Genomic DNA, 13,378 nt, shown 5'->3' with positions numbered 1-13,378 from the left:
GCTCTGGCCAGCAATCCTTTTGTTTATGATAACACTTTAGCTATGGGGTTTTCTAGCTACCGGCTGTACCACTGTTGGCCACTTCTCTAAGAATACAGGGATGTTTGTGATGTCAAGCGATTTCTGCCATTTCCTAACTAGGCTAATCTTTATACTCTTTCCTAGACTGCTTATTTGATAGCTTCTCTGGCAATCCTAAAACCTGCATCTAGCAGGATACCCTTGCTTCAAGGTAGGTCAAACACTATCATTCATAAACCATTTTCAACCTATTATAGGCCAAAATTAGTCAACAAAGCAAAAATTAACTGGCAGAAAGAAAGAAAGGCAGCATGCAATACACAACCAACTCTCTGAGTATTACACAGAAAACTGGCATGACGATGCTTACTGTGAAAAATGGCATGGCAGCTCTCTCTACCTGAGAATGTACACTCAATGCATACACATAGACACATTTACACATATACACACACATACACACTTTTTTTTATTAAGGTAAAATTCACATAACAAAATTAACCATTTTAAAGGAACAATTCAGTGGCATTTGTACATTCACAATGCTGTGCAACCACCACCTTCTAGTTAATTCATTTTTTAAACAAAATATTTTAGAGGTAAACAGCAGTAAAATAGATCAGTACTGTGTAGAGTATGTAAAGTAGCCTATGTGTGAAAGAAATGCAACATTTTGTAAGTGAGATTAAATTTCTTTTTAGTTTTTTCATTTTTTTTTTTAAAGAATACACACCATTTTTCTAAGAACTGGGTGAAATGGTGATAATGACATATAAGGGAGTATAATTCATTAGCAAAATAAATTTATCAAAAATACCTATCAACAAATTCAAATGTTATACATTTTAATTCCATTTTACCCCTGAGACCTTATCATTAAAAAGCAATTTTAAAGGTACAAAATCCTTTATACACAAAAGATACTTGACATAGTCTTATTAAAAATGGTGGTGGGGGGAAGAGAAAAAAGAGGAATAAAAAAGAACATACAAACAAGTCAAATATTAAACAGTGAAGAAACAGAAAAATACACATTCACATAGCAGACCATGCAGTCATTATTAAGGGTGTTCATAAGGACTTCGTAACAGCATTTTAAATATAAGCATTGTCTTCACCTAAGTTTAAAAATTCAGACACTCCATTTCATATGTATATAGTTATGTTTTTAGCTATTCCAATTTTGCTTTTTAAAAACATTACCTAGTTGGCCTGAAATGAAAAACAGCAAAGTCTTCAAAGTCATTTTCTTCCTAGGGGGAAAGGAGGATGGGAACTCTCGAGCCCCAGCCTTAGCCCCTGAGAGGTCAGATGCTGATGCCCATGGAGCGCAGTCTGACTCAAACCACCTGGCTTTGAATCCTGGCTCTGGTTTAGAATCCTGGACTTCTAGCTCTGCAACCTTGAACAAGAGACTTATGCCTATCTGTGCCTCAGTTTCCTCATCAGTAAATGGGAAGGCTTACATGTCAAATATTTCAAATAATGTCTGACGCATGGTAAGCACTCAAGAAGTGTTACCGGCATTTTAATTCTGCTGTTCCTGTAATAGTCCAATGCAAATACAATGCAGATCTTAAAGACTGCATCCCTCAGAAACTATCCTGAAAGATCAACTGAAGTCTGCCAGCAGTCCTGAAGATCTTAAGGAGCAAGAAGTGTTTGTCATGCATGAGTTTTATTCTCAGCTTCTCACTATAGAATCTAGATGCCCTCTGAAGCACTTACCTTAAGTTTGGCATTTCTCACTATGTGATCCTTTTACTCTACTCTCCGCCCCCCCACTGCCCCCCCAGTCCCATGTGTGTGTCATCTGTCTTTTTTAATATGGGGAAAATGGGAAGACAGCAATTGCATTTAATCTGATTGCATCAAATTGAGTAAATGTTAGGGAATCTAGAACAATATGTGGGTTTTTCACTAATGGTAATAACACCATGTTATAGACCATAAGAAATGCTTAACCATGAGTAGTCATGTGATACAGTATTATCCAGATGTGACTACCAGCTGGTGGCAAGATTTGTCTATGATGCAGCCACCAGTAATTAGCCACAGATGTTCTTTTACCTGGATGCCTACAACTCATTTGACTGTATAGGTTCTGTCCAAGGATAGAAAGCATTTTAAAACCAAATGAAATGGAATAAATTATGAATATGGAATTGGTATTCCTCTGGCATTTTCCCCTGGGGCAGCAATGCTAGCAAATATCTTACTGTTAACAAAAACAGCCTCAATGCTAGCAGTATCTGTGTATACAACTGCCTAAAAGTACAGTAGAATAATATTCTTCTTACAGTTCTTTCATTTTCTTAGTCATAAAACGTAGGACTGCCAATGACTAGATTATGGCATATAACCAAGGAAATAATGACTATAATGATCAACTTTTTATAACTTCATACAGCCTTTCTTACCAGGACCTCAATGTACTTTGTTGGTAAGACTTCTATTTTGTGCAGCATAAAATGAAAAGAAAAAAAATTCATTCATGTCTTTTTCTGATGGTCCCTAACCAAAACAGCTATAGTAAAGAGTACAGCAGTAACCATGAATGGGACTGGTGTCCTTATAAGAGTCACAAGAGAGCTTGCTTTCCATCCCTGCTCTCCACCATGCTAGGATACAACAAGAAGTCAGCAGTCTGCAACGTGGAAGAAGGCCCTCGCCAGAACCTAACCATGCTGGCAGCCTAATCTTTGACTTCCAGTCTCCAGAACGTGACAAATACATTTGTGTTGTTTATAAGTCATCCAGTTTATGCTACTTTTTTACAGCAGCCCAAACGAAGACAAACAGGTAACTGTGACAGCAACAGGGTCTCCTGCCTGTCACTGAGTGACACAGACATGTACAGCAGTGCCTAAAGCAGCATGGATGAGTTCACAGTGCACTCAATGAGTACTCTGAAAAACCAAAATCTAAATTTCTACCTAGTACAGAAGCTGTTCCATACATCATGAACATAGTATAACGCAATCAAAATTTCTCTGTCTGAACTGACAACTCAGATTTTTCCATCCCTTTACAGAGCACCTTTCATATTTATGTCCTCTTCTCTACTTTCTAGTATCCAAATCTTAGTGTAGGCTTCCAAACTTAGCTCTATCCCGTATCTGTCCTCCCAGATGCATCTGTCCAAGCTGATTTCTCTGAACGCCTTCAGATTCAACCACCCAATTTAGTCTTCATTTCCATTTATGGTTGCATCTGAGAACAGCTTATCACCCTAAACAAACTGTGTTATATTTTACTATTCCTGCACAGTTTCTCCCACAACTGTTGAGTCAATTCAACTGTTGATTCAAAGAAATGTCTTTTGAATAAGGAGAAAGACAGGGAGAGAGAAGCAAAGAAACAGAAAGAGAGAAAAATTCAGACTTAGAAACAGAGCAAAAAAGACAGAGACAAAAATATGCTAAGAGAAATAACTTGACAAAGATATGAAAAGGAGTAAAAAGTTCTGGCAACTGCCTCAACTGCAGACTACATCGCCAATTGCCTATTCCTGCACTAGGTCATTCATTTCCCCAGCCACTGTATCATACTCACAGAGCACTATGATGACCCACCAAAGGATGAGGACATTGTGAATGTTCCCCTTCCTCAGGATGCTTGCCTATCCCACTGTTAGCTTCTAACGAATGATGCACACATTATCTTGTCTGAAACCTAATGCAAAAGCTAAGACATTGATTGAAAGACTAAAGGCTATATATGTATCTCCATATGTACTTGCACACATGTGCAATGTTTAAAGCAATCCCCAAAACAAGAAGGGAAGAGAAATCAACTGGGCTAACAAATCTGCTTTATGATCTGCCACAAATTTTCCCAATTCTAAAAACATTATATGACTATATGGAATAAAAAGCCTGTTCTTACTAAGGAAATAAACAACCTGAAAATAAATTATTTACTGTTAACAAAAGTACCAATGTTATATAGATAAAGGAAACTGCTTTTAGCCCCAAGAGATTCTTATCAAGGGTTTTGATTGCAACATTCTTACTTGAATCAAAACTAGCCTCTATATTAGGTTTCTAGAGCCAAGATAATTCCATCAACTGAAGCCATTTTTGTTGGGTGTCTAGGTGGCTTCTGCATCATTTCACTCAACTCTGATACTAAAGCTCACTTTCCCCAAAGCTGAGGCTTCTTGGATAGTCTGGAAGGTTTACATGACAAAAAAAAAAAGGTTACTGAATGCTCTATGAGATCATACTAGCTTCGAGTTGTTTTTTAAAAACGTCAAGGATGGGCTGCGTGCAGTGGCTCATGCCTGTAATCCCAGCACTTTGGGAGCCTGAGGCGGGCAGATCAGCCCAGGTCAGGAGTCCGAAACCAGGCTGGCCAACATGGTGAAACCCTGTCTCTACTAAAAATACAAAAATTAGCAGGGCATGGTGGTACACGCCTGTAATCCTAGCTACGGGGGAGGCTGAGGCAGAAGAATCACTTGAACCCAGGAGGTGAAGGTTGCAGCGAGCCAAGATTGCACCACTGTACTCCAGCCTTGGAGACAGAGTGAGACTCCGTCTCAAAAAACAAAAAAGTCAAGGATAGAAGTCTGTCAACATTTTTCTATCTTTTTTTTTTTTTTTTTTTTTGGAAGATGAGGTCTTGGTTTGTTGTCCGGGCTGGAGTGCAGAGGCATGATCATGGCTCACTACAGCCTCCACTTCCCAAGGTCAAGTGATCCTCCCACCTTAGCCTCCTGAGTAGCTGGAAGTACAGATATGCACTACCACACATCTGGCTAATTTTCTCTTTTTTTTTTTTGTATTTTTTTTAGATACTTGGTTTTGCTATCTTGCCCATGCTGGTCTTGAACTTCTGAGCTCAAGCAATTCACCCACCTTGGCTTCCCAAAGTTCTGGGATTACAGGCATGAGCCACTGCACCCAGCCCATTCCTATTTTCAAAAGGAAAGATTGTGGAAGAAAACCAAGATAGATCACTTGGATAGACTGAATTTAATAGGATCTCCAATTGCATCTTCCCAAGTATTTAGAGGAAGAAGCCAGTAAAAGTCCAGAGTGAGTTTTACTTAATTTTCCTGCATGCGTACAAACAGCATCTAGGTCCTCCACATCTGTATCTTTTTTCATAGCTTAAATGAAACCTTGCTTTCCTCTCTAAAGGCTTCCAAAGAAAGACTGTCATTCTCTCACCTTTCCCACCCCCTACCTGCCCTTTCCTTAAGCCAACAAGTTTCATCGCTAGCCTATGGGCGAATTATGCTCACATCCTCAAGAGTCTGCATTTTATTCTAACTTATATAGCTCCTCCAAGAAATTACATTTTCCTTGTCCTTGTTTTTCATTTCACCACTTCTTTCTTGTTGATTCTTGCTGTAAGCAACCTCAAATTCAATGGTGATTGAGGCTCACATAACTAATTAAAAAATATCCATATAAGACTTCTTTATTGAGATATATAAATTTTCTGCTCTAAACACAATCACCTGGGTATCACACAGACATATCAAAATCAATATATTCAAAATGGAACTTGTTCCCTTGAACCTGCTTTATAGACTCTGTTTTCTATTAGTTAGTGTTTGAATTAGAAACTTCAGCATTATTATCAATATATGCCTCTCTCATACCATCCATATATAATCAGACACTAGCTCCTATTTGGTTATATAACTAACTCTGTTTCCCACTGCCTTTGTTCTGGCTGTTACCATCCTTTACCTGAGCTACCTCAAAAGCCTCCTAATGGGTATCCCTGCACGTGGTCTATTTCCACATGACCCCCAAAGTAATCTTTCTAAAATAGAAACCAACCATGTTCTACTCCAAGCGCCATTCAAGGCCTTGATAACCTCCACTCTGATGCTACTACAGTCTCCCTTCATCCGTACACCAGTCCCCACTCCACAAGTATCCGACATTCTCTATCATGCGTCAAACTGGAAAGTCGCGACTCACTTGGTGCCTAAAATGTTTCCTCCAACTTGCATTCTTTAATGTCTGATAAAAGCGTTGTAACCTCTTACTCTAGTACCGTGGCACCTGGGCTAAAACTTCTATCACATACACTGGATGCTATCGCAATTATTTCCATACACTGACCCTTCTCAACTAATCCCAAGCTTCTAAGGATGGAAGTTATTCACCCTCTATACCCAGCAATATGGCTGACACACAGTAGTCACTCAGTGTTTGTAAAGTAAATTGATTTCATGCAGATTAGCATAATTTAATATAAAAGTAAGCAAAAATGAGCATCTTCTCTCCTCTAAAGAGTTAACTCAGAGATTATGAATCATCCTGAAAAATCAAATGTACTTGAATTTGTTGTTATGATCCAGAGAGAATAACTTAATTTAAAACCTCTACGACAAATCATTCAGCAGTAAAATAGCAGTGATAGTAAGCATCTTTATAAAATTCATTTATTCAACACATATTTTTTGAGTACTTTTGTGCCAGGCACTCTGTTAGATACTAGAAACTCTGTGCTAGACTCTGGCAGTTCATCCATTCCAAAGTATTTTCCTGTAAATTATCTCATTTCATTCTCACAAACATCCCATGAAGTAGAGAGGACAGTGATTATAATCTCCATTTGGCAGATGAGAAAACTGAAACCAAACAGTTTATGTAACTTGCTCAGAGTCAAAGCCAAAAAGATGCAGATCTAGAACTAAAACAGTTATCTCCTGAATCTAGTCCTGGTGCTTGCTCTGCTATTAAAAATTATTTAGGCCAGGCACGGTGGCTCACACCTGTAATCCCAGCATTTTGGGAGGCCGAGGTGGATGGATCACGAGGTCAGGAGTTCAAGACCAGCCTGGCCAAGATGGTGAAACCCCATCTCTACTAAAAATATAAAAAATTAGACGGGCGTGGTGGTGCATGCCTCTAATCCCAGCTACTCCAGACGCTGAGGCAGAGAATTGCTTAAACCTGGAGGGGCGGAGGCTGCAGTGAGCCGAGATCATGCCACTGCACTCTAGCCTGGGTCCACCCAAAAAAAAAAAAGAAAAATTATTTGAAATCTGTAAATTCTTGCCCTATCACCCTTACCTCCCCTCTGAAGAAGGTATTAACGTTAAAAAGTAATTTTTATTTTGGTTTTAAATGTCAAACTGCAGAAATATGAAGTAGCAGCATCTGCAACAGTCCAAGGCCAGGACTAACCTGTTATCCTTGCACACAGTCACATTATCTCCCCCAGGTATCAGCTTCTTCTGTTCAATCACTCCATAGCTTTCTCGGCAGATCTATATTTAAGGTGGAAAAAAGAAATATTTCAGTTTTGTTGACCATTTATCTTGTAGAACTCAAATGACTGAGAGAGGCTTTAGAAACAAATGTAGTTCCATGACTATTACAGAAAATTAGTGGGAGAATAATGAGAACTTGAGTCAGAAAACATTAGCACGTTAAAAAACATCTTTTGTTTTAGGACATGGAGTTGCCAATAAATGCACTCAAGGAGAAAATGACACGAACTCAAGAATATGTGTCAAGAGTAGGAAGGATTATTTCTTCAATAATTTTCCTAAGTGCATAGATTAATCATTCATTCATTTATTCAACACACTCACTGAACTCCTATAACACTCAAGACACTATGACTAAAATAATTTGATTCAAAGAAGTCCCTGACGTTTTTCTGTGATTTGAAGAAGAACTAATGTTAATTATCACTCTACAGATGGTAAGAGAGACAGCCACAATCCTAAGTAAACTGTGGAAATTCTTACCGTGAAGTTGAGGCAGAAAGTCTCCTCCACATCCTCCCCAGGGTAATCTAAAAGCTCTTGGAGACTCCTAATCATAGAATGACAGAAAAGGAAAAGTGGAAAGTCAGATACTGCTGCAACAGTGTTTCTACTTCAGTTACACGTCCAGATCATTTCCAAGGAAAAACTATGAAAGGAGATTCTGGAATAAACATAAATCCAGATGGACAGAAAATCATGTACCTACACCTTGAAGATAATTATGGCACTAGACCTATAAAACATTCATTAATTATTCTCTCTTCTTACTGACAAATCTTATTAGACTTGAAAAGAAATTCAGATGGATTTTTAACCTAACATACTTGTGTCCTCTTAACTCTGAAGTAGTTTGCAAGTGTGTGTGTAGATATATAAATGAGGAGATGGTATTGCAGGGGCCTCCAGCCAGCTTCACTGGCTTATGCATTAGTAAAATAATCCTTCCATCATAAAAAAAAAAAAAAAGGCACAAAGTCACCACATCCACTTAGGAATTTTAATGGCTTACTTGTTAATGCAGAAGTCTCTATTTGGTAAAGACCAGGGGTGCCCAATCTTTTGGCTTCCCTGAGCCATGTTGGAAGAAGAAGAATTGCCTTCTTCTTAAAATACACTCACGCTAATTTTTTTTTAAGAGATGGAGAAAGGAAAAGAAGTTGTATTTGAGAGGTTATGCATTGCACAGGCATATAAAGCTGATACTTTGCATGCCAAATGTGTCCATAAAAATATACTGTCTCTGTGTAATTCAGCATAAAACACTGCTAACTGTCCTTAACAACAACATAATTTTAACAGATTGATTTCAGACACTCCAAAAATTCACCAGCCAAGAAAACTATCATAGTTGTTCACCTTCTCCCTAATGTTAATCTGCAAAATGAGTTTCTTTTTAAATATTTTTTTCTTTCTTGAGACTGAAGAGACAAAAATAAGTCTGGTTTTGTTATTAGTACACAGATAAAATATATATTAAAGAAAACACATCTTTACTTTTTTCTTCACCCAGTTAGAAAGGCTTTTATTATTATTATTATTATTATTTTACTTTAAGTTCTGGGATACATGTGCAGACTGTGCAGGTTTGTTACATAGGTATATATGTGCTATGGTGGTTTGCTGTACCTATCAACCTGTCATCTAGGTTTTAAGCCCCACATGTATTAGGTATTTGTACTAATGCTTTCCCTCCCCTTCCCCCCTACCCGCTGACAGGCCCCGGTGTGTGATGTTCCCCTCCATGTATCCACGTGTTCTCATTGTTCAACTCCCACTTATAAGTGAGAACATGTGGTGTTTGGTTTTCTGTTCCTGTGTTAGTTTGCTAAGAATGATAGCTTCCAGCTTCATCCATGTCCCTGCAAGGGACATGAACTCATTCATTTTTATGGCTGCATAGTATTCCATGGTGTGTATGTGCCACATTTTCTTTATCCAGTCTATTATTGATGGGCATTTGGGTTGGTTCCAAGTCTTTGCTATTGTAAACAGTGCTGCAATAAACATACATGTGTGCATGTGTCTTTATAGTAGAATGATTTATAAACCTTTGGATATATACCCAGTAATGGGATAGCAGGGTAAAATGGTATTTCTGGTTCTAGATCCTTGTGGAATCACCACACTGTCTTCCACAATGGTTGAACTAATTTACACTCCCACCAACAGTGTATTCCTGTTTCTTCAGAGCCTTGCCAGCGTCTGTTGTTTCCTGACTTTTTAATAATCGCCATTCTGACTGGCGTGAGATGGTATCTCATTGTGGTTTTGATTTGCATTTCTCTAATGATCAGTGATGATGAGCTTTTTTTCATGTGTTTGTTGGCCACATAAATGTCTTCTTTTGAGAAGCATCTGTTCATATCCTTTGCCCACTTTTTGATGGGGTTGTTTTTTTTTCTTGTAAATTTGTTTAAGTTCCTTGCAGATTCTGTATATCAGATCTTTGTCAGATGGATAGATTGCAAACATTTTCCCCATTCTGTAGGTTTTCTGTTCCCTCTGCTGATAGTTTTTTTGCTGTGCAGCTCTTTAGTTCGATTAGATCCCATTTGTCAATTTTGGCTTTTGTTGCCCTTGCTTTTGGTGTTTTAGACATGAAATCTTTGCCCATGCCTATGTCCTGAATGGTATTGCCTAGGTTTTCTTCTAGGGTTTTTATGGTTTTGAGTTTTTTACATTTAAGTCTTTAATTCATCTTGAGCTAATTTTTGTATAAGGTGTAAGGAAGGGGTCCAGTTTCTGTTTTCTGCATATGGCTAGCCAGTTTTCCTAGCACCATTTATTAAATAGGGAATCCTTCCCTCATTGCTTGTTTTTTCAGGTTTGTCGAAAATCAGATGATTGTATATGTGTGGTGTTATTTCTGAGGTCTCTGTTCTGTGCCATTGGTCTATATATCTGTTTTGGTACCAGCACCATGTTGTTTTGGTTACTATAGCCTTGTAGTATAGTTTGAAGTCAGGTAGCGTAATACCTCCAGCTTTGCTCTTTTTGCTTAGGACTGTCTTGGCTCTACGGGCTCTTTTTTGGTTCCATATGAAATTTAAAGTAGTTTTTTCTAATTCTGAAAGGAAAGTCAATGGTAGCTTGATGGGAATAGTATTGAATCTATAAATTTATAGTACTATAAATTACTTTGGGAAGTATGGCCATTAAAATAGAATAATTCAAATGTTTCTAATATAAAGAGAAATATTTAAGGTAATGGATATCCCAGTTACATTGGTTTGAACTTTACAAATTATATAATGTATTATATTATCACGTGTATCCCCAAAATATGTATATCTATTATGCCTCACCAACAAAAAAAAGTATAATTAAAGAAAGAAGATACAGTATTTTCAGGGTGTAAAACCCAAGGACATGGAAGGCCAACTTTTCCAATCCATGGGTTCTTCTAGGGCCCCTGCAGGACTTGTGCATATATGGATTTTGGTATCTGCAAGGTGTCCTGGAACTAATGCCCCTTGGATATCAAGAGACAACTGTACCGATAACACAGGCAATGTTTCAAGCAAGTAGCTGTACAGCTACATCTTAGACAAAACACATATAACAGGGTTTAACCATAGGATGCAATAAACTCAGATTTGTACAGATAGTATTTTCAACCTTTAATCCTCATGCCAGAGATAGCCACAACAGTTTCAGATACCAATCGCCTTTTAGCTTTGTACCTTCCTTCAGTGGGTGACAACTCCTTTAAGTCTTCCAAGCCAGGCTTTACATTGAGTAACTTCTTGTAGAGAGCCAATGGGAAGTGGAGATCAACCACAGTGGAGTTGTAGATAGCTAGTCCACAGGTTATGCCAATCAAGTGAAACCAGTTGTGCTCTACAAAACACTTTTTAGGACATATACAAATGTGTTAAAAAGAAATGCAATGTTTGTGGCCTTCAAACATTCTACCGTTTCCCTCAAAATATTTTCAAAATAAAAAAATAAAGGCCTCATTAATATTTAGTTACCTTCTGTAGCAAAGAAACACACTGACAAAAGTTGTTATCCCTTAAAGACGCAATGTAGACAGAGTTAAGCATTTGCACCTAGTGATACAGAGAACAGCTCATAGTCATCTAGAGCAGGGCTATCCAACAGAACTTTCAGTCACAATAGAAACATTCTATTCTGTCAATCTCATATGGTAGCCACTGGCTACATGTGTCTACTAGGCACAGGAAATGTGGCTAGTACAATGGAGCAAATGAATCTTTGTTGTTACTTAATTTTAAATAAATAATATATAAATAACCACATGTGGCTAGTGCCTAGTGGCTACCTTTTGGTATGGTGCAGATCTAGGAAGAAAACTCTCATAGAAAAAAATGTAAATGACCGTCTGATTGAAATTAAAATGCCTTTAAAAACTTAGCTCTCCTACTGAAGTTTCAAAAATAAACTGTACATGCATATGTATGTGTGTGTGATACTATATTATCATTGTTATTAAAATCAGACATATTTGATTATTGACCTTCCACGTGTCACAAAACCAATTTATCACACTGTTTCTTTTTACCCTTCTCAGATAACAAGACTTGGATCTTACCTACTAGAAATGGAAATGGGACTGATGGCTCACAAAATGTACTATGAGGTCTTGGCAACAAGTATAAATGAAGACGGGATAAACATTTTAATTACTTATAAACATTTTGAATTATTATCCTTGCTATGTTCCCCTTTGCAAAGTCAGAAATTAGGGGATTGGTCTGACAACAAAAAGAAAGTTTAATCCATCTGTTTAATTGTGACACCACTTACTTACCGTATCTGAAAACCACAAGAGATTTGAATCTTGATAGTAGGTAAACATTCCATAGATGGGATTCAAAAGTTCTTTTAACAGTAAAAGAAAAAATTCCTTTGTAACACCACCAGCATCCACTGCTTCTTCACCATCAAAGATTACCTTAAAGTAATGGAACAGAATTAATGCTTCAGGGAAATCTATGACAAATTGTATCTCTTTTCAGCAGACCATTTTCTAAACTCAGGACAAATGAAGGAAAGTATAACAAAGAATATACACTGATGCAATGAAAACTGCAAGGTGTGTCTGTTGATTATTGCTGGTAAAGTTTTAACAAGGTACTTATAGATACACAAAATTTTTACTAGGTGCTTCAAGGGATACAAAGGAAGTCAGAAATTTACCACCTGTCCTTAGAAAGTCTACCATCTATTGGCTGGGCGTGGTGGCTCACGTCTGTAATCCTAGCACTTTGGGAGGCCAAGGCAGGCAGATCACCTGAGGTCAGGAGTTCGAGACCAGCCTGGCCAACATGGTGAAACCCTGTCTCTACTAAAAATACACAAATGAGCCTGGCGTGGTGGCGGGCACCTGTAATCCACTACTCCGGAAGCTGAGACAGGAGAGTCGCTTGAATCTGGGAGGCAGAGGTTGCAATGAGCCGAGATTGTGCCACTGTACTCCAGCCTGGGCAACAAAGAGCGAAATTCCGACCAAAAAAAAAAAAAGAAAAAGAAAGTCTACCATCTGCTTAGGGGCAGAAAGACAGACATAAAAGCAGAGAATACTTTTTATTTTTAAAGAGTCAAATATATAATGAGAGGTAAATATTCTGGCACATAGAAAAAAATGATTTTTCATTTAAGTTGAATAAAAGAACACTTTCTGGGAGAAATCACTCCCAATAGGGTTCTTGAAGTAACTGCTGCATGTAGAAGGGAAGAGGGTATTGTAATCAGACGCAGACATGGGCTCTGTGAGGGAGTGGAAGTAGGCATGCTGGATACATAATGGTTATTAACAGTAACAACTACAGCAAATCAACAAATGACATGGAGTTTACTACATGCCAGCTCTTAAACTCTATTAACCTAATCCTCAGAACAGCCTTATGCGTAGAGTCCTATTATCCCCATTTCAGAGATAATGACTCAGGCACAGAGCTAAAATCAGCATTCAAAAAGCTTACACTTGTGGCTGTCTTCAAGATTGCCTAGAGCAGGACAAGAGTAAAAGTGGGACAGAGACTAGGACCTGGATTACACAGATGCCAGCAGAATACTGCTACAAAGCAAGAACTGCCTCACCTGAATTACCTATTGAAAACAGGGCAAAAAGAAAAGCTGTATCAA

The 13,378-nt window shown here is 38.0% G+C and overlaps 1 protein-coding gene across 4 annotated transcripts in view; it reads right to left on the bottom strand.

Moving 5' to 3' along the window:
- Nucleotides 1–13,378, bottom strand: part of HERC3 (HECT and RLD domain containing E3 ubiquitin protein ligase 3) — a 122,303-nt gene that overhangs the window by 14,712 nt on the left and 94,213 nt on the right. For all 4 annotated transcript variants that reach the window (XM_015138747.3, XM_078001758.1, XM_015138748.3 and 1 more), the window contains 4 exon segments: nucleotides 12,042–12,185; nucleotides 10,951–11,117; nucleotides 7,748–7,814; nucleotides 7,179–7,261 (listed from right to left, as the gene is read on the bottom strand). In XM_015138747.3, the coding sequence (XP_014994233.1) occupies nucleotides 7,179–7,261; nucleotides 7,748–7,814; nucleotides 10,951–11,117; nucleotides 12,042–12,185 (461 nt within the window).

The sequence above is a fragment of the Macaca mulatta genome, chromosome 5 (genome assembly GCF_049350105.2).
Source record: "Macaca mulatta isolate MMU2019108-1 chromosome 5, T2T-MMU8v2.0, whole genome shotgun sequence".
Classification (NCBI taxonomy): Eukaryota; Metazoa; Chordata; class Mammalia; order Primates; family Cercopithecidae; genus Macaca; species Macaca mulatta.
Note: the sequence above shows the minus strand (reverse complement) of the source record. Positions and strands in the feature narration are given on the sequence as shown.